The sequence below is a fragment of the Metopolophium dirhodum genome, chromosome 3, assembly GCF_019925205.1.
Source record: "Metopolophium dirhodum isolate CAU chromosome 3, ASM1992520v1, whole genome shotgun sequence".
In the NCBI taxonomy this organism is placed as follows: domain Eukaryota; kingdom Metazoa; phylum Arthropoda; class Insecta; order Hemiptera; family Aphididae; genus Metopolophium; species Metopolophium dirhodum.
This window is the reverse complement of record NC_083562.1, coordinates 12,319,631-12,342,293: the sequence shown is the minus strand read 5'-3', so window position 1 is coordinate 12,342,293 and position 22,663 is coordinate 12,319,631. Positions and strand designations below refer to the sequence as shown.

General features: G+C 29.7%; 2 protein-coding genes and 1 long non-coding RNA gene across 3 annotated transcripts in view; all 3 read right to left on the bottom strand.

Annotated features, from left to right (window-relative positions):
- Positions 1 to 242: 242 nt before the first annotated feature.
- LOC132940765 (probable tyrosyl-DNA phosphodiesterase) lies at positions 243 to 4,478 on the bottom strand. Its single transcript, XM_061008503.1, has 9 exons — positions 3,648 to 4,478; positions 3,234 to 3,336; positions 2,256 to 2,384; positions 2,088 to 2,183; positions 1,868 to 2,035; positions 1,545 to 1,806; positions 1,372 to 1,487; positions 1,076 to 1,289; positions 243 to 1,006 (listed from the first exon to the last, which is right to left on the bottom strand). Exons 1-9 carry the CDS (start codon positions 4,267 to 4,269, stop codon positions 878 to 880), a joined length of 1,839 nt encoding a protein of 612 aa, XP_060864486.1. The 5' UTR covers positions 4,270 to 4,478; the 3' UTR covers positions 243 to 877.
- A 6,806-nt stretch (positions 4,479 to 11,284) lies between these two features.
- LOC132942083 (uncharacterized) lies at positions 11,285 to 12,278 on the bottom strand. Its single transcript, XR_009664225.1, has 2 exons — positions 11,957 to 12,278; positions 11,285 to 11,846 (listed from the first exon to the last, which is right to left on the bottom strand). It is a non-coding gene; the product is annotated as an uncharacterized LOC132942083 (long non-coding RNA).
- A 1,183-nt stretch (positions 12,279 to 13,461) lies between these two features.
- LOC132941778 (leucine zipper putative tumor suppressor 2 homolog) overlaps positions 13,462 to 22,663 on the bottom strand; it is a 46,316-nt gene continuing 37,114 nt past the window's right edge. The window contains exons 3-8 of the mRNA XM_061009946.1: positions 18,084 to 18,204; positions 15,784 to 15,979; positions 15,398 to 15,719; positions 15,125 to 15,298; positions 14,359 to 14,574; positions 13,462 to 14,151 (exon numbers count right to left, since the gene is read on the bottom strand). Coding sequence (XP_060865929.1) covers positions 13,741 to 14,151; positions 14,359 to 14,574; positions 15,125 to 15,298; positions 15,398 to 15,719; positions 15,784 to 15,979; positions 18,084 to 18,204 — 1,440 coding nt within the window. The 3' untranslated portion in view covers positions 13,462 to 13,740. The remainder of the gene's footprint in view (positions 14,152 to 14,358; positions 14,575 to 15,124; positions 15,299 to 15,397; positions 15,720 to 15,783; positions 15,980 to 18,083; positions 18,205 to 22,663) is intronic.

Here is a 22,663-nt window from a genome sequence, read left to right as displayed (position 1 = left end):
TTTTTTTTTTAATAGTTAAACCAAGTATAGCTTACACCAGGTGCGTATGCAGGGGGTTTTAAGGGTTCAAACCCCCTCCTTCCGAAAATTAATAGTTGTATAATTTATTTATATATAATATAGACTATGAACGAACCCCCCACCCTAAATACTACTATAAACCCCTCCCCTGATTTTTTTTGTGTACGCACCTGGCTTACACTATGACTAAATAAGTGATTTATTCATGACTTACACTTGACTTAATTTGTATTGTTGGGTATCTACATAACTATTTATTTACTTATTAGTTGCTTGTTGTACAGAAAATACATTTTTTATTATAATTACATTTAATAAAAAATTGTTACAACCATAACAAAATGTCAAAACTAAAATTAAATATTAAAACTATTATGGACTTATTTTTGAGGTTTGGTGAAATTGTATGTAGTTCTATGTTTAAACCACATTATTATTTTTTATCACAAACTTGTGCTCCTTTTTCATATACATATAACATTTTTTAATTTTCCACCAAATGAATTGATTGCCACCATCAATTTATTGCATTTGAGTAAAACATTATATTTTTGATATTAATTAATAATTAGCTATTATTAACAAATATTGAAATAATAAATAGCATTACAATAATATTGTTAATGAATTAAATAAAATCAAACAAAAGTATACAGTATTTAGGAAACTGTTGTATTTTAAAATTACATACAATTAAATTAAAATATCTATAAATAATAATATTATATTGAAAACCTGTTCTTAAGTGAATATAAATTAAAAATTATTTTAACATTACAAGGTAAATTAAAACATAAAAAAAGTATACCTATATTATTTTATTACATACAAATGTTAAATTTAATTCCTAATCTACCTACTTAGTACTTATAGTCCAAGGTTGGTCAGTGTCCGAGTATCCAGCTAATGGCAAGTCAAAAGGTAAACTAAAATATGGGAATTTATTTGGTTCGGTTTCATCTATAGGAAATGTATCTGATCCAATCTGCGAAAAAAATAAAAAAACAATGTTTAGAACAAAAGAAAATTTAACAGATTACAAATATATAACTACCAAAAATTGAGGTAAGAACAAAACTCCAGCCTCGTGTGCCATTATGAAGTTACTCTGTTCATCAGACTTAAGTTTTCTGCCCCAAGCAGCTTTTGATAAATTAGCGCTACCCATCAAAAACCAAGACATTTCTGTCAAACATGGTGAAATTCTGCAATAGGTTTTTATATGAGGCATGGCCTTTGTTCGCTTTCGTGAATGACACATCCACAAGCTGTAAAAAAATGTATCAACAATCAACATAGAAACTATGTGTAAGAATGCTTACATTTTTCAAGATATTAAAAAATATTTACCACATGTATTTTTTAAGCCACAATTGTTTTTCATGTAAAATCTTATTGTAAGGCAAACAGATACCACCTAAAGCTCCATCCCAACTATTCAAAACATTGTTCACGGATGGGAAGATCTAGAAAGTACAATTCATTATTTAGAGGTTAAATGCTAAAATTATTGTTCCTCTAACCAAGTTGAAGGGAATAGGATCATTGTCTGTATTAGTATCATCACAATAGGTAGAAGCGGATAGACTTTCGACAAACTCTGATTTCAACCATTCTTCGTCTGTGGTACCCAAAGACCCCAAAGAAGAACATTGAGCTATTATAGGCCATTCTGATGGTACACAAAATGGTAGACAAGCATGTTTTTTCAAAATATTTTTTAAATATAAATGACCCCACAGTGGTTCTGTGTGCTTCCCTGGAACACTAGGTATGAAAAACACACTACACAACAAAAAGATTTTAGTATTTTTGGTTCTAACTATGATTTTTAATATGCTCTTACTTTGCTTGACTGAAATCGACTTTTTCAATTTTTTTTATCCAAGGAACTAATGATGGTTCCCTAAAAGAATTTAAATATCGCAAAATATCTATTTTAAAATCAGTTTTAGAATTACCATCTGACTTATTATCCTCCTCTTTCAATGGAAATTTTGGGCTCACCCAAATCCTAAAATATAAAATGATTCAATCAAAAACAAAACAACAGTAATTATTCTTACCCTTGAGCATATTTGGTCCAATCATCTTCACACAAATTTGCCGACATAACTACTACTCGTAAACTACCATCGGCATAAGCAAACATTGATACTTTACTAAAATGTTCAATACAACAAAATTAAAAGTATTCAATGGTTTTATACGAGATAACAATTGTTGTAACTGACCTATGTTGATGACCAAAAGCATTTTTATTAATAATTTTTTTATGTCTAACATTTAGTAATTTCTTCTTTTTATGTAACTCATCTATATCTTCATTACAACGTTCATATAAAAGTGTCATATTTTTCCCTCTGAAAAACATAAATATGTTAATGTACAATCTGATTATTAAAAAAAAAGAATTACCTTTAATTAGAACTATACTGTACAAACATTTTTTATTTTGAAAATGTATTATTTTAAGTAATATAAGCATGGAATTATTCCATAACCCTTAGTTTGTAGGATTATATAATATTATATGTTTTCTAAAAGCACTGCCAAAAAGAGCAAGTAGTTTTTCCTACTAATTAATTTTTATTTGTGTCTAATGTGATAAAATTACTATGAAACACTAAAATACCTATTATAAATTATGTGCTGCTATCTATAAAGTTCAATTATAATTAATCAATTTTTGGAAATTTCATGTAAAAAATAGAACGTACCTATCTGTAATAATTTTTTTTTAAATTTTCATTCCAAAGCCATTGAGATGCATTTATGAATTTTAAGGTCATAAAATACATTTTGATTCAATATCCTAAACTCTAAAATATAGATCATTAGCAACCTAAGCTAAAATATGTAACACATTAGTTATTAATAGGATTTAATAAATTTAAATTTGTTTGGAACCTTTAATAAATTAATAAAAATATAAAATAAACTTGTACGAAGACAAATTATTGAATGCAATGAATAACTGAATAAGGGTATATTTCTTAATTTCTTATCTATTCATTAACATTTTTTTTTATTCATTCAAAGTACAAGATTTTTTAAAAATAGAAATTCAATCAAATTTACAGCATATCAATGAGAAAATAGCATTAAAAATCTATTAGCAAATACTATTACTTCTCTATAAAAATTGACATTAAGGCTTATTTTTTCTATTTTCTTTTTATTATAATTATTTAAACTTATTATCATATTACCTTTGATCAGTTATAAAATATTGAGCAAAGAGCCAGCCGAGCTCGACCATGAAGTTTAAGTGAAGTGATTCGGTCAAATCACCGAGACTTTTGTCTAAGAGCTCTGAAACAAATAATAATAAAAGTTAAATATTTGATTTTGTGTATTGCGGTTGACAACCAACATTATTAACAGCTTAAATTCTATTATTGTATTAAGTGATAGTATCTAAGGGCTAGTATTACAATTATTTACATAACAAATTTTATTGCCAGCTGGATTCCGCTGGTTAGGAGTTCATTAAATTTAACCGGAGATTAAAATTTACTATATTGGCCCTTTGTATCCATTAAATTTAGCCAGAGATGGTAATACTGGCCCTAAGTTGTCTTCTGCAATATGCAGTACCTACCTAGTATATACTGTATACACACCTGCAAACGACAGTGTTGATTCTTCAGTGTGTGTTCCTGGATCACAAGATATCGGAGTCATAAATATTCTGTAAGGTTCAGACTTCTCCAACTTTTTGTCCACCGTTCCTTTTGTGAATTTCCACACAGCGTCGTTATAACCCTGCGGACCTGTGGGCTGTCGCTTCCGAGACTCAGATCCAGGACCTGTGGGCTTTCGCTTCCGAAACTCAGAGCCAGGACCTGTGGGCTTTCGGTTCCAAGACTCAGAACCAGAACCTGAGGGCATTCGCTTCAGAGACTCTGATCCAGGACCGGTGAGCTTTCGCTTCAGAGACTCAGCCACAAGACCTATGGGCTTTCGCTTCAGATACTCAGACTTAGAACCTGTGGGCTTTTGCTTTGGAGACTCAGACCCAGAACTTGTGGGCTTTTGCTTCGGAGACTCAGACCCAGAACCTGTGGGCTTTTGCTTCAGAGACTCAGACTCAGGATCTGTGGGCTTTTGTTTCGGAGACTCAGACCCAGAACCTATGGGCTTTTGCTTCGGAGACTCAGACCCAGAACCTGTGGGCTTTTGCTTCAGAGACTCAGACTCAGGATCTGTGGGATTTTGCTTCAGAGACTCAGACCCAGATGCCATTGTTAGGAGTAAGCAGCGGGATTTAGACGGAGCCAAAAATTATAACACAGAAGTCAAAAATCGTATTAGGTTTAATAAAGTAAAAACAGTCGAAAGAACCATGAGTATTGAGTAATGAGTATCAAAACATTCAAAATTTCAAAACAACGAATCACAAGAAAACGGATAGAAAAATAGGAGTAATACAGGGCCAGTTCTCCCGGAGTGATAAGAGTAGTTAAGCCGGGTTCACACTACACCGTGTCGTGTAAAATAATCACGGTTACCACAGTTACCAAACGATACCGCATAGTTGAATATTATATTCAACTTTTGACCACATAATAACAATAACAACGTTTTGACAGTGTGGTTACATTTACCGCACCGGGATAATGAACCATGTAAATGATATGGTCCAAACGTCATCCCGGTGCATTTTTCATACTGGGCTAGCGAATTTCTACCCGGTGACCGACTTGAGGTTGTCCATTCCATGGCTAAATTCAAATGTTCATTCGCACATAATGGTCTTGGAATAAAGAATAAAATTATCAGAAAATAAATGCGCGGAAAACCATTTGAATTGCATTTTTTATTTATGCATAAACCTTGAACTAAACTTATAACTTGTAGTAATATTAATCTATTAAGGTATAACTGTTTAAGGTGGTATTAAGATGGTATATTGTGCTTATGGTTAGGGGATCTCAAGCTCATTCATACAATGCCATTCAGTATTTTACCCAGTATCTCCTCACTCCACAAAAAAAACGGGAGCATACTACTTGCGTCCGAAATTATTATCAGTAGGTGAGTTGCGTCCCGCAAAAAAAGGTTCGAAAAAAGGTCATAGTCTATTTGCGTCCCGGTGTACCTTTTTTTATAACCTAATTGCGTCCCGAAAATATCGATTTATCGATATCAAAATTTAAATAAAAAAAATTCATGTTTTACATTTTGTCATGATATCCAAACTTATAACCATCAATTATATAAAAACCAATTTAGAAATACACATTTTTTCCATAGCTTAAAAAAATTTAACTATTTAACTATTAAATTAACTTTTTTTTTTTTTTATTGATGAGTGGTATTTTTGCAGAAGCAACTATTGGTCTAACAAGACGAATTGTACTGAATAAATGTAATATGTGAAAATATAATTTGTACGAGTAAAATACAAAAGATTATCGACGTAATTGCTATATCTTATCGAATCTAACAAGTAACAACCAATAAGTTGTATTACCTATGTATACATGTTCCCATACCTTTTGACTTCTTCACATAAATTAATACCCACATAAGTTATTAATATAATAGTTATTTATTTATTAGGTAGGTACCTAATTATTAAGGTTTATGAACTATCGATTTTAATGACACGATATTATCGATTTTAGTGATTTTATTAGATAATATCGATAATAATTATATAGCCGACTTGCGTCCCACAAACGGGACGCAAGTTACCGGTAAAATTTAATACCTGAAAAATATATCTTTTTTTGGGACGCAAGTAACATGCAGCCAAAAAAACAAATAAACAATCAAAACAACAGTGGCGTGCCGGGGGAGGTCATACGTAATAATACATTTAAATGCCTTGTGGGGGTAGTACCAAAGACACAAATAATGGAATTTATGGGTCAATGGGGAGGATATAACCCCTAACTTCCTCCCTGGGCACGCCACTGCAAAAATTAATTATGTACATATTATATAAATATATTTAGTAGGTATGTTCTTATTCTTTTTAGTAATTTTAACTATAATGGCATTAAAATGTTTTTATCAATTATTCATTGGATTATTTTCCACACATTTTTAACGAAAGTGAATATCTTGGCAACTCTTGTAAATTCAAATGCTCAGAGAATAAAAAAAAAGAATACAATTTTAGATCAGCGTTTCTCAAACTGTGATACGCGAAAAAATTCCTCTTTATAAAAACAAATTGAATTAATCTTTATTTATATTAGATGTTATTTGCCATTTAATTTATTTGATATTATCAAGTTTTAAATATATCGATTGCGTGGAGATCATATTTTGTAATCGTAGCCATATTTAAGATAATATAATAATCTTTTAATCTCTATACTACATACTATATAATACAATATAAATCGAATATCGATACATGTTGGTACCTACATGAATATTTTCAAACTGTGCAAGTGGTGGGTACACGGATATGAAAAGTTTGAGAACCGATTTTCTAGATATCAACCGAGTATTTTGTTTAAATTTGGTGAAGATAATAATATTTTTATTGAAAATCTATTCTACACAATATATTATTTATGTTTATTAATTACTATTTACTAATTACTAAAGGGTAGACTTTAATCCACTAGAAACCTGAAGTATATGTCCTATAAAATGTTAAAATATGCTTAATAATATGCCCTATAAAACATAAAAATAATAAAACACTAAAATAATTAAAATTAAAAAGTGGGTAGGTGAGCACCGCTCTGCTGTACAGTACGCATCTAGGTGGGTCATTCTTCATTGTCATGAATTTTTTAAATACAAAATAATTATTAAATTTTAAATTTGATAAATTTTGTCAAAATTTGAACTTTAAATGCTAATAAAAGAAAATTGTGCATACATAGAATTTATAGATATTTATAGAAAAAAAAAACTAAAAAAATAGAAAACTGACAATGTCCGTAAACAGCTCAAAAAGAGTCAAATTATTTTAAAAATTGTATGGTGTAATGCTAATATAAACATTCAGTGAAATTTTCAAGTACCTACAGTCATTCGTTTTTTAATTACAATAAAATAAGAAAATCGTTACATGAGAAATTAAGTGAATATCAAATGTTGTAAAAATATGAATTTCAAACGCTCATAAAAATTTAATTTGACTTTTTTTTTTTTGGTAAAGGTAGACAAACTTATGAAGAATCTTGTATTATATTTTAAAATAAAATTTTTTATGAATTTCTAACTCAAAATAATTTCTAAATTTTCGTCATTTTTTGTGACTATGGATTTTTAATTTTTTTCGTCTGCCTTAAAAACAATATACTAGGAGCCTTCTATTAAATTTTTTAATTTTTTTAACCTACCAATAAAATTTTATTGAAATTTATAGAAAAAAACTAAAAAAAATTGAAAACTGACAATATCCGTAAACAACTCAAAAAGAGTCAAATTATTTTAAAAACTGTAGATAGAATAGAAACTGGTTTATAGAAAATGCTAATATAAACATTCAGTCAAAATTGCATGTACCTACGGTCATTTGTTTAAGAGTTGCATCAAAAACCAAAATCAATTTTCTTAAAAACAGATTTTCCGTAAAAATTCCCGTTTTTCTTTTACTTTTCTTTTGTTTTTCACGGCGCTTTTGAAAACTACTAGGAAATTTTTACTTTTGACCCCCCAAAGTACCAACTAGATTCACTTTCCTATCAGAAAAGATACTGTTGAAGAAAATCTAAGCATTTTTACTGCCCTAAAAGTGATGACAGACACAAAAATAAAAATAAAAAAAAAAACACACATGATTGTAAAATCTATACATTCATCGTTCCACTCAGAATCTAAAATTAAGGAAACCTGGGAATTTTTACGCTTAATCGGTTTTGGTTTTTGGTGTAACTCTAAAACAAATGACTGTAGATACTTTTTCACTGCTTGTTTATATTAGCATTTTCTATACACGATAAAATGTTATAATTACAAATAACAATGTACGTGTATCGTTATGTAGTGTATAACACTGTATTTGTATTATACGTCGACGAATGACGATAGACTTACCTGCAGTCAGCTGCGATAAGGCGTATGAGATAGCTAGAGATTCTGCTGCATACGCGGGCAATACCCTGGTGCGAGTATAATGTGGACTGAATTGGATCATGGACTCACGATGATCCATAACCAATATAGTTACAAACATGCGACTTACCGTTTAAATAACCGAGACTGTGAACTAAATTATTGAACACTGCAGTAATGTACCTATTTTGCCTATACAATACGCCGGGCAACACATTAGGTTTGTGTGAAGTATGTAAAAAAATGTATACATAAGGTGTAAGACCTGACCTGACCTGACAAATGATTAATGAAAGATTGATACTAGTTAAACATATGATAAAAATGATGTAAATTATATTGATAATAAATAATTTAAGATGTACCTGGGTATGTCTGAAAACCTTTAAAAGAATATTTTGAAAAAAATTATTACATTTATTTCGTTTTAACAATCTACATTTTTCTAAAAATTAGTTTTACAAATTGACTATTTTAAATTTTTACTTTCAATATTAAAAATAAAAAATAAAAATCTTATATCTATTGTACTTGTAACGCAATCATCTATAAGTTACCTATATATAATTTAAAATATTGAATAGAACAAGAGTTATTTAATTTGTCAGGTGTATAATATTTATATACACCTCGTAAGTACGTAGGACCATTTTTAGTGTAGTCTATAACCTAGGTCCTAGATGATGGGTAGGCAGAGGCAGAATGGCCACGTGTGACCTTTTCTCTGTTGATAAATCTAATTCCTTCCAAATTTGAAATTAAAATTAAAGCCAAACTAAAATAAACAATTTGTCTTTTAATGTCTACCAAGAAATATACACCTTGATTTTTTAAAGAATTAATATCTGAAATAAATTTCCTAAATGTCATATTATTTCCAAACTTTTTACGTTCTAATGAATTAAATAATAGTGCAAGAAAAATATTGTTTAATGAAGAACTAAATTCTGGTGGTAAACATGAGATAAAAGATATTTATATAATTATATAGGTCTTAACTCTCTTAGACCGGAATGTGTCCCTAAAGGGAATAATCTCATAGTAATCAAAATACGAAAAATATGATACACTTTTAGTAGGTTGATTTATTATTTTTTTTTGCCCAACTTTGAGGAAAATTACTTATTATATATTTTTTATTAGTATAAAGTAACTATTTGGTATACGTTTTTTAAAAAATTTTAAAAAATAATTTAGCGGTATAGAATAAGTATTAACTTCTACAGATTTTAAGATTTTGCTATTGTCTTTTACCTCATTTACAATTATATTTCCAATTGGATTTTTTTTAGGTCAAATGAAAACACCCAGTTCTTCTAATATATTAAAATGCATGAGTTCAGACTTTAATTATTAATTTGATTATTACAGCATCTTACATTGATGATGTATTTGACATACAACTAGACTTTTTCAGATTTAAAAGAACTTAATTTTTTAAAATATTCATTAAATTGATGTAATTTATTAAAGATTGAACCTTATTTCTTGGTATTACCTATTAACGAATTTACCATTTTTATGAAAATGTATTTGTTTAAAAGATACATTTTTTTTATATTCATCCAAAACATTTTCAGATCTTTCAGTACCCTAATCCTTTTCACTTATGTTATTTAAGTGTACATTATTAAACTCATTCATTTCTGGGGGGACATTTACATTATCTTCTTCAACTTTGGTATGTGTAAAAAAATTGAAGTGACTTTTCATATGTTTCCCATATGAATTCATAGTACTAAATCTCCTAACACATAATGGTTCGACACATCACACATATGAATCTGTTACATTATCAAAAGAATGAAAAATCTTAAACCTTTTATAAAATCTAAAAATGTAGAGAGTTCATCCAAACAAATAAAGCATGTCATGTTGTTATATATATTATGTTGAATTATAATTTATATATTGCTTGAATTCAGTAATAATTGTATTAAGTACAAAAAATATATATGCTTATATAGAAATACACAAGAATATAAATTAAATTATACAACTACTATAATAGATATTTATTAAGTATTTACAGTTGTTTTTTAGATTCTGAGCGAAGCGATTTTACAATGATGTGTGTTTTTTTTTTATTTTCTTTTATTTTTTTTAAATTTTGTGTCTGTCATCACCTTTTAGGACAGTAAAAGTGCTTGGATTTTCTTCAACAGTAACTTTTCTGATAGGAAAGTGAATCTAGTTGGTACTTTAGGGGGTCAAAAGTAAAAATCCCAGTAGTTTTCAAAAGCGACGTGAAAAACAAAAGAAATATTAAGGAAAAACGGGAATTTTTGCGCAAAATCTGTTTTTGAGAAAATCGGTTTTGGTTTTTGGTGTAACTCTAAAACAAATGACCGTAGGGACATGACATTTTGACTGAATGTTTATATTAGCATTTTCTATACACCATAAAATTTTTTTAGTTTTTTTTTCTATAAATATCAATAAAATTTTATCTGTTGAGTAAAAAAGCTTGAAAATTTAATAGAAGGCTCCTAGGTTATTGTTTCAAAGGCAGGTGAAAAAAATTAAAAATCCTTAGTCACAGTTTTTATTCATAAGCATTTAAAGTTTAAATTTTGACATAATACGGAAAAATCACGAAAAATAACGAATTATTTTGAGTTGAGAATTCATAAAAACTTTTCTTTTTAAATCTAAGATTTGAAAATGTAATATAAGATTACTCATAAGTTTGTCTACCTTTATCAAAAAAAAAATGTCTACAAGAAACTTAAATTAAATTTTTATGAACGTCTGAAATTTATATTTTTACAACATTTGATATTCACTCGATTTCTCATGTAACAATTTTCTTATTTTATTGTAATTAAAAAACGAATGACTGTAAATACTTGAAAATTTCACTGAATGTTTATATTAGCATTTTCTATACACCATAAAATGTTGAAAATATTTTGACTCTTTTTGAGCTGTTTACGGACATTGTCAGTTTTCATTTTTTTTAGTTTTTTTTTCTATAAATATCAATAAAATTTTATTTGTTGGGTAAAAAAGCGTGAAAATTTAATATAAGGCTCCTCATATATCGTTCTAATAGCAGTTGAAAAATATTAAAAATACATAGGCACAATTTTTTTTTATAAGCATTTAAAGTTCAAATGTTGACAACATTTATCAAATTTATAATTTATTAATTATTTTGTAGTTAAAAATGTATAAAATGTTTAACTTTTATGGCTAAGGATTGAAAATTTAAAATAAGGCTCCACGTAAATAGGTTATATATAAATTACTTTATTCACAATAATATCATCAAATATAATTGGTAATATCATAGGCTGACTGACCGTTTTCGCTCAGAATCGTTTTTCTTATTCAATGATATTATATCATTGAATTCAAATTTAACACCATCCATTACAGTGAACCACTTGTAACCTACTGTACAGCAGAGCGACATCCACTTATCCACCTTTTTTTTATTGGTCTTGAAATTATTCATTTTTTCTTCGACAACTAAGGCTTATGCCTAATGGCGATAACCCATAAGTACCAAAAAAATATTGTTGTATTTGTTGTAATTGCTGAAATTGACCACTTTCAGTAGAGTAATCAAGGTGTAGGGCAAAAAATGATTTATAATATACGTCTACTGCTTTTAGAGCACTCTCTAATTTTAAAAATAATGGTTTATCACAACACAATCAACAATACTCGCAATCGGCAATCAGTCTTGAATAATTAGTCCTGGGCCAACATAACACAATGCACTGTCTGGTTAATTGACTTTTTTTTTCTCGCTTTGCATCATCTACTTCACGTAGTTATGAAACATCCTGAAAAATGATAGGCACCTACTTATAAAAATGAGTTGAGTTATTTAATTTTATGAAAATACACATTTTATAATATGTCCATTAACTTTCATAAACTTAATTTTTCTTACATTTTTGTAGTTGATAAACCCTTGTTGAATTTCCAATTTTGATGGACGCCAGATCTTTTTTCGAATGTATTGTCAATTGAACCTTTACAGCATATGTTTACTGCGTTTAACAACTCCACAAACAGTTTAAATGTAGCTGTTATATCTACTTTACCTTAAATTGTTAAATTTATAAAATAATTTAATAATTAGGTATAAATCACAATAATTTATTTTAAATATTACCTACCTATTTTCTAAGGTTGATTAATTTTGCCGGTATTATGATTGATACATTTTGAATAGAATAATAATTTTATTATTTTTTTAATGCTATTTTGCATGTACATGAGTTACTACACCATTGTTTTTTATAATTATATTACCCATTGGCCATTTCTATTTTTGTTATGATGTAACTTGTAAGTACCTATGTACCTAAGATTAAATAATATTAAGTTTAACTAATAAAACTATCAACTTGCTTGGTTTAGAATGATCTTTGATTTCGTTCATTAGTGTAAGATGGACAATTTTCATATTTGGTTCATATAAATTTCAGTATGTTTATACACCTAATTGTATTTTAAATAAATCATAAGATAAATAAAACAAATATTCTATTTAAATTCAGGGGCGTCACTTCAGATAGGGGAGGGGAGGCAACATAATTTTTGACCTGCTCATAATAAAACAGCTCGCTAACAATTACATTACAATTGTATTTTTATCTCAATACAAATATCCTTCTTACATAATATTATACTTACTAGTTAGTAGCATAGATTACTAGTAAAATTAAAATTTTAAGCTATATTAACCTTATTTTTCTGCGGTATCATTAAATACGAGCGAAACTACTCTCGCTTATTTTCCCTCGAACCATATCAATCAGAATTTTTTAAAAATATATTTCACATCATAACCGCTTGATTTTATTAAATCTGGTGCCTCAGTGATTATATTGGATTTAGCTTAAGGTATTTTAGAATAGATTATCTAATTCTGTATATTATTTAATATATATTTATTTAATCTTTAGATGATACACAAAAAAGCTTATTTAAAATTATTTAAGCCTTCTCAAAGTTTTATTTAAATATTTATTAAACAATAATTAAAAGGAAAATTAAGGATCAAATTAATGTCTTCATTTTTTTTAAGAAGATGTACTTGAACGTGTTCGTTTTTTTTCGCACGGAACGAATTAAATTCCAAACACTGTTTCTTTCTCGATACGATATTATTTATACAGCATCTATTGTTATGCTTATGTGCCATTTAATTGAATTCATAACGTACTGTAATCATTGTGAACACTTTTTCCGTTGAGAACCTTTGTTAATCAATAATCAATAAGTAGAATTAGGTACTTATACCTAATTGCTAGTGTCTAGTTCAAATTACACTCAATTTTTCTCGAATTTCAGAATGATTAAAACAAATCGTGAACGTTTAAAATAACAAACGAATAACAATAAAATATTTTTGATGATACTTGTAAAAAGGTAAATTGTAAAATGTACTAATCATGTTAAAGCTTGTACTTTTAATAACACAAAATGATTGATGTATCTTATCGAATAAGTATTCACAATATATGTTGCTACTATACAGAAAAGCATACTTACCAATATGATATAATATAATGTCGAAAATAAAAGACAATAAAAAAATATAAACATAATAAGAAATCATAATAATAATAATAATATTAATAATAAATGGTAAAAACTCCACACAACAATATAATATAACTTCCCACGTGATGGGCTTTTAATAAAAACAAGTCCTTCTAAATCTTCCTATAGTTTAATGGCGTTTATGGTCTTCACTGAGGTGGCACCCGTTTTTCTAGCGGCGTTTTTGCCACTAGTGCAGTGGTCCGAGCACACGTTCATTTGGACGGTGAGGTTCTCGATCTGTGCCTCAAACGCCTGCGTCCTCCTGAACATTTGCACGTAGTTCATCTGAAGCTGCCTTTGGTAACACAACACTTTCTCCTTCTCCTGGAACCACTTCAGCCTCTCCTGGTCCCAGTTCTTCCGTTCCTCGTTCAGCACCCTGATCAATTTGGCCGTGTGCCGTTCCAGTTCTCTAAATCTCTCCAGTGGTGAATCCGCCTCCGTGTCCTTCTTCGGAAACAGCGAATGCAGGTCTTCGGTACTGTAGCATCCGGACAATAATTTGTTCGATTTGCTCAACTCGTTTTCCACCTGCACATACGTAAAACGAATCGATTACATTACTATACATATTCATTTAGGTGATATTAGTACTGTCTATACGTCATGGCGTACGTTACTATATATAGGTAGTAAAAATGTCGGTATTATAAATAATAATAATATTGTCGTGAACTTCAAAGCGCACGGCGCTCTGTTTGAGTTGTAAAAGCCAACGTTTATGATCTAACAACTTACTTGTTCGTTGAGTCGTCCGACGAGTGAACACAGCTTGTCTGCCGCCAATTGGTCATCGCAGCAATTGCCGTCACCGACATTGTCGCTGTCACGCCTTTCTGGACGTCTACCCTCAATTTCGTCAATACGACGTTCTTTTGATTCAAGCTTTTGCAACAGATCTCGGATTTCCGATTTCAACGCGATCACTTCATGGCCTTTTGTTGTAAGTTCGTTCTGAAAATGAATGCCGACGAATATAATAATAGTGACATGTCGTATGCCTAATGTATAACTCTTTATATATATATATTTATGAAAGAGAGTCTTTCGGGGACTGAAGTGCCGATCGCTACCTCTTAGTCTTGTTTTTTTTTAATTTGTATATAAACTATTTTGGTTGTATTGAAGTACATTTTAAGATATTAGCTTGTTTCTTTTTTTGTTATTTTATTATGATACAGTGACTGTATATGGTAGTTATATAAACAGTTTATTTTAATTTTTATGAAACAATAAGTAACTAAAAATTAAATATGTAAAATTTAATAATTTTGGAAAAATAATGATACTTGTATTTAAGTAATTTAGTGATTTACCTATGATTGTTGCGAATTATTATTACAAACTATTTTGTAAATTAGATTATATAGATTATAAATACTTTCAAATGTTAAAAAATCAACTCCCTCACCCCTGAATTAAGTTAGGTACTTCATACCCATGGACATAAGTATATTCTAATGGGTTTTTGTAGCTTCTAAATTATTTATATTTAATAACTTACTTGAGTATCTTTCAGTTGTGATTTTACGTGAGCTAGTTCTCCGGACTTTTGACACAGTCCCCATTCAGTTTCCTCGAGTCTAACCTTCAATTCGTCTACTTCTTTTTTCAAATCCATCGTTTCGGATTCCAAACGCTCGTTTTCTTCTTGTAATTTCTTTTTTTCATCCTGCAACTGATGTACAAGATGTTTAGATATATATTATACATCAAACGGTACAATAGTATTATTATTTTGCACACAAATTTATTAAACACCTTGATATATATTTACCTTATACGTCTGCATCATGAGCATCTGTTCCAGCTTCAGTGACTTTTGCGCGGCTGTCTTAAGCCGATTTTCACCCATTGCTTTGATCCTCCGCATTTCTCTGTCCCACGCATTTTCCTTCTCCTGGTAAACTCTGAAGATCACTTGCTCGTTGTGCTCCATCGTTTGCCGTAGGTGCCTCAATTCACGGTCCCTGTCTCTCAACACTGTTTCCATTTCGGACAACATTGTAGATTCGGATGGCGAAGGGGTCAAGTCTAACAGACTAGCTGACCCTTCGGATGCCGAACACCGTTTACTGAGCCTTGAAAATGACTTCGAACTAAAAAAAAATAAAATATTTCATGTCGATGCGTATACAATATTAGGACCTTAGTGTTCTATACCTAGGGCGATAATCTCTATAGGAACTGTATGAAGAGGATGATTTGAAATCGTCTTGCTGCCCCAGCCGAAATTTACAGCTGGTTTGAGCCGGTAACGACGACATCACCATTGGAGATGCTGAACGAAGTTTTCGATCCAACGTGCCAGAAGATATCATATTTGGTTTCTTAGATTGATGGTGCAGTTCATTGGTACCTATAGTATATTTAAAATATTGATGAAAAACCGAAAAAGTAACAAAATAGTTTAGATTTGATTCAAAATGTATAGGTACTGTTACTATTCTTAGTTTAAATAGTTACACATTTAAATGTATACATAATAAAAACCATGTATTTTATCACTCATGGTCTTACATAATGCTGTGAAGTGAGACGTATGTTAAACATTTCTGGTAAACTATAACGACATCCGTTTATAAATATTACTCTAGTTTAATATATTATGGAAGTACAACCAAATGTTTTAAAAATAACGAATAAATTCTAAATTAATAGTATCAATGTAAATTAATTATATTTTATGGTGCGCGTATCGAGCTCGCCTGTGGCCGATTGGACCGGTTGCTAAAATATGTTCAGGTAGAAAGACGAGAGGCACTCAATTTGATTCCGGGCGTTGGGAATTTAATTCGCCGTTTTATAAAATTCAAGTCTGTGTCAAACTGCTGTTAGATTTTAGATATGTAGGCGAGTCGGATAAAAAATAAATAACATCTTTGAATCCCGAAAAGTGGCCTCAGAAACATCTGCAGCTGGAGTGGTTCTGCGTGGAATAGTCGCGTATAGACAAAAAACGTGTGGAAATAACGACATATTATTATACACAGTAACGGATACTACCTACTACCTAGGCATAAGATATATATAATATAAATAAATAATAAATTAAAAAAAAAAAACGGAGAAGTCACTCTGTTGTATAGTATGTTTTTAGTGTACCATTGGGTACTTCGTCACTGAGATGGTAGGTCACTGTAATAGAATATGTGTTAAATTTGAATTCAATGATAAATCATTACAACCGAAAAACGATTCTGCAAGCCGAGATGGTGTGTAGTTAGTCTCTATTTCTAAGGATATTATTAATTTATTTACATTATTATAATTTGTTAGTAATGAATTTTTCTATTAGTATAGTACGAGTATTATAGTGAGGTATGTTGAACTAATATTTGACAAAAATATTGTGAACTATTAATTATTCAAAAAAACCTTTAAAAAGTAAATAAGTAGAACTTTTGAAATCTTTATATATTAATACGCAATTACGCAAGCACTCGTTTTGTCGAATCTATAATTCCACCAATATACCTATACAATCTACATAGTAGTGAGAAAATGACATATTATAATGATATTACTCGTGATTATAATATTATTATAATGTTATTATAATATTATCATTTCAAAATGCTGTCTGGGATATTTGTTACCTATTCAAATGTCCATCAAAAAGCTATGTCCGTATGTTTGTAGCTTATATAAGATAAATGAGATTCAACTAAAATACGATAAAATACATATTTTTGCTATAAGACGTTACGAATTAAAGGAGAAGAAGCACAGGCGCGGATACTGATCTGTGCACAGTGTGCGATAAAAAATGCAATATCTTAAAGCGTATTGATTTTACAAATGTTTTTCCAATTTCGCCCGATGGATGATACTAATGTCTATAAAAAGCACAAAAACAACCATAATATTTTTATAAACATTTTGACTCAATATATCATGTCTAAAAAAATGCTATTATAAATATTTGTAGGACATTTTAAATCCATGCTTATTGATTTTTGAATTAGAACATTGAACCCAAATAGATTTTTTCAAAAACTAAATATTCCCGTTTTTTCATAATTTTTCTGTTGCTTTTCCCTATTATTATGAAAAGTACGAGAAATATTTAACCCCCGGTCACCTCCCCCCTTCAACCCCCCACCAAAGTACCAAATAGATCTAATTTTCTACTAGAAACCACACTAAAAAATTAAGCATTTTAACGGCTGCAAAAAGTGATAACGGATACAAAATAAAAACAACAACACAATCATTGTAAAATCAATACATTCATCGTTCCGCTTAAACAATCGTTGAAGTTCTTTTTTGTAAGAATACCTGCTAGGTAGTTAGGTATATAAATTTAATATGTATTTAATGCACATAGGCGTTCGTTCATATCGCGTCGGTCTTTCGAGTGTCTGTTATTATATTATATGAGCTTGCAAACGGCTATGTGCGCAGAAAAATCTCATTATATATATATAAATATATATATACTATTATATAAATGTACTTACTGCCGTATAGATGTCTGTGCGAGGATCTGGCCAGGATAGGCGTGGAGCCATATCTTTCGCCGTTGTCGGTGAATCTCATTGAACCCGGCTTGAAGGCCACTGGACGAATAACACTGTTTCCCTGCAATAAAACGTCCACGATGAGTATAGATATATATTATAATATAGGTAGGTAGACACACGGTAAATAATATTTCAATTTATTATTATCGTATAGGTACCTATATACTATACGATTTGAATAATTCGTCGGTTTGGTAGTAGTTATGTGGATGAATTATTATTTATTATCAAATGGGTACATACTACAACGTCGTGCACATAATACAATACTATTAAATATACACATAAATTGACGTACCTATTATGACGTCGCGGGAGAAAATTTGATGTAATATTATATTTTAATTATCCGCAGTGACATTGTGACAAATGACAATAGCATAGTTTTACGCGGGAAAAGGTCAACGGTTGGTTCACGCGCATATTGTTTAGTAAAATAGTTCGTAGTTAATTGATTGCAAGTTAATTGCATAATATATGAAGTACAGACGTACCTAATACCTATATAAAGGCTATATTAGTACCTGTACTTAAAATAATCATAAGTGCACAGTATACGATATAATTATAGTGTAACGACAAATATTTTTCATGCACATTTGACGTTTACTTGCGATCGCAATTTTTCATATGAAACTTTTAAACCGTGTAATTGTTTAAAATAACTCAAATAATTCTATAAAAAAAAAAAAACATTACGTATATACTCAAAACGCATCTAATACAAAAAACAATACACGCGGCCACTAAAAATAGATCAAAATATTGTAGGTATACTTGTGTATTTTTTTTTTGATACCTTTAGTTGATTAACTCGAAAATACTTTTATTACGTATATACTCATTAAGTATATATGTATATATAATAGTATAACAGTATTAGTATATCAGTATATGAATATTCTTTTCGACATAAATAGTCGCAGGTAATAGGTATAGGTATACTTATATCAGCCGATATGATATATCTAATCTTTTAAATGTTGTTCTTCCGGTTTCGCATAACGTTCCCGTTTTTCGTTTGTTGCAGTCTCCGTACGACGTATAATCCTATACATATAAGTATATAACATATATATCATTATATTCTTTCTGAGCATGTGTTTTTATTTTTCAACTTCGGGCGCGTGCGGAACACCGCCTCCAAATCAAGTTCCGGTTTTTCTTAATTTTTTTCTCTTTTAATATTAATAATTGAACTCAAATAAAAAAAAAATTGTATAGATACATATTATTAGTATTATTATACTCATATAAATATATATATTATGAATAATATGCGCCATCGTCGTGCGACCGGCACCCCGAGGCTCGTATGGCAAGGTTGTAATTTCGACCGATGGACGTTTTATTAAAGTGGAAAAACAAAATTTAAAAAAAAAAACGCACACACACAGCCGTCACGCCGGAGGCCACGCGCGTCTAAAGTGTCTTTAAAGCGATTGATATGGTGCCGGTCTTGTGCAAGATTTAGATACAGGTCAGAAACTCAGAACTATACGAACGCTGCAGGAGAGCATTGAAAACGTTCGTATATTATTCTAGGGATAAATGTAGATCAAAGATTAAGAAAAATAAATTAAGTAACGCTGTACACGCTTTGACGCTTTATCATAAGTTTATACATTAATTATGATATTTTATAGACACCCATATAATAAAGGTACAGCTGATTTAACATGATGACGTATATGGGTTCTTTCCCTGCAGTAATTATTGTGATCCACGCAGGCCCGCACAGCAATAACTATTTATTGTGTTGATATATTTATAATATATGTTATGCGTATATAGGTAGGTAGTGGTACTTTAGTACTTGCCACTTGGGCAGATAGTATACCACGTGCATTAGTTATATATTATACCAGTTTATATATCTACTTCACGATACCGTGCAGAGAAGTGTAGAACTACGTCATGCTAGAACGGTTATCGTATAATACCTATACAATATACATATTATATCATGCATATAATATTATTACGAGGACTTTGTAAACGTATCTTTAAAGTCCTTGCAAACGCTATCGAATGGGTACTGAATCTATCATTATTGTGTACTATGTGTTACCTGTACTTTAACATAGTAATAATATTGTCTTTACTGTTTAACTCTAAACTCTAAAGCATCTACTATACGTAGCTAAGGCTAATATTATGTTTTTATTGGCTATATTGTCAATAGTTTATTGTTAAGCCATACGAACAAGCAAAATAAATACTTATTACTGACTGACTAATTAACAATAATAACAAATAAAAGTATTACTTGATATGGTTTTATGAATACTCAAATTTTACTTATATAGTGCGTGGGGGGGGGGGGGGGGTCCAGCCCGAGAACCTTTTGCACGTTACACCAGTTGATTTGTAAATTTGTTAAAAATTGTCTGAGTGCAGTTAAAAAATAGTCATTTTGTCGATTTCTCCGAGTCATCGACATTCGAGCCTTATAATTATATTATATAGTCTATATAGATAAATCACGGCGTGACGACGGTTTCAACCATGATTATACATCAGTGTAATACGCATATGTATATCGCAATAAAATAAATTTTATTAAGCGATTTGTTGAAGTCAAGTCGTGTAATTGCGTTGCGTAAAACGTTTTTCGCTCATCGATGAATTTATTATCTTGTCCGAGTTGTGACGACCAGGGCTGCACCAATGCCACTATATAATATTATAACAATCCATTACGACAAACGTCTAAGAATGTAACAGAACAATGAGTTTATGACTTGTATTGTAATACCCATTTAATATTAAAGTAAAAGCCGCACACATACAAACACGTGACATAATTAGTGTATTATTTCATTGCATTCGTAGTTATACATTGTATATATTTGTAATTACCCTTCTAAAAAATGAAAATAAATTTACATTGCATAATAAACCTTTGTTGTCAATTTGTGAAGAACATATATGTCACCTGTCCGAGTTATGTACTTATTTCGATTGTCTATGTTCGTTCTTGGAAGACGGAAGTACATAAAATAGAAAATATCATGTCACAATTTTCACTTTCATTTTTTTTTAGATAGTTATCGTGAGCAATTCTCGATCGCACCAAAAAATGATTACCTACTTATTAATCTTGCCATATTATCTTATATAGAAGGAAGAACGCAATGCACCGCCAAATGAAATAACTCATAGATTTTTTTTTTAAATATTTTGTAAGTCAATCTTAAGTATCAAATTATTTAAGTCTCATTCGCACGTTGACTTATTTTCCCCGAACGTGTTGTCATAACAGTCATAAGTAAATCACAGGGAAAACTAAGAAAAAACTGCAGTATGATTAATATATTTAAGTGTTTACAGTTAATATTTTTTTTGAATTACCATAAAAAAACTAAAAAAAATTGAAATTTGAAATTGTCCGTGAAGCTTAAAACGAGTCAAAATATTTTTTAAATTTTATGGTGGATAAAAAATGAGAATATAAATATTCTGTAAATGTCCATGTATCTATACAGTTATTTGTTTTTGAATTACAATAAAAGAGGAAAATGGCTACATATGAGAAATCAAATGAATATCAAATGTTGTAAAAATATGAACTTCAAACGCTCAAAAAAGTTAAATTTTACATTCTTGTAGACTTTTTTTTTTAAATTAAGGTAGAAAAACTTAAGAGGATTCTTGTATTACATAAAAGTTTTTATGAATTTCTAAAACAAAATAATTTGCACATTTTCGTGATTTAGGTATAGGTATGCTTATAAAAAAAATTGTGACTATGGATTTTAATATTTTGTTATAGTAACAGGGTATTCAATTTTCAATTTTTTTTACCCAACAAATAAAATTTTACTGACATTCATAGAAAAAGACTAAAAAATTTGGAAACTGAAAATGTCCATAAACAGTTCAATACAAATTAAAATATTTTGAAAATGCATGTATTTACGGTCATTTGTTTTAGAGTTACACCAAAAACCAAAATCGGTTTGTCAAAAACCGATTTTGCGTAAAAATTCCTGGTTTTCCTTAATTTTTTTTTTGTTTTTCTCAGCGCTTTTAAAAATTACTGGGAATTTTAAATTTTGCCCTCCTTAATCCATTAACTAGATTCACTTTCCCATCGAAAAAGACACTGAAGTCGAAAATCGAAGCATTATTTCAACTACTTATCGTGTACACACACAAAAAATTAAAAAATTCATAAAAATAAAAAAAACACATCATTGTAAATCGCTCCGCTCAGAATCTAAAACAAAATCGATTTAGTTTAAAATACTTTTTGGGGAAAAATTTCATGTTGCCAGATGAATTGGGTTTCTCTCAATTACCCATTAAAATAATTACTTGGAATTTTGCAAAATCTTGCACGCAGCCCACTTATATGAGTTATCACCACCCAAGTCCCAAAGTACAACTTTAAAACAACACAACATTTTCTACTTTAAACTACCATAAATAATGACATTTGAAGTAATTTCTCAAGTAAAGTGGTGCGAACCACAAAAAAAACATAGGTAATATATACTTTATTATTGCTTAAA

Coding starts and splice junctions, on each gene's coding strand:
- LOC132940765 (XM_061008503.1), bottom strand. CDS start 4,269: ATGGCATCTGGGTCTGAGTCTCTGAAGCAAAATCCCACAGATCCTGAG. Junction 2,385..3,233: donor TATTTTATAACTGATCAAAG/GTAATATGATAA, acceptor TATGTTTTTCAG/AGGGAAAAATATGACACTTT. Junction 1,807..1,867: donor GTCGATTTCAGTCAAGCAAA/GTAAGAGCATAT, acceptor TTTGTTGTGTAG/TGTGTTTTTCATACCTAGTG.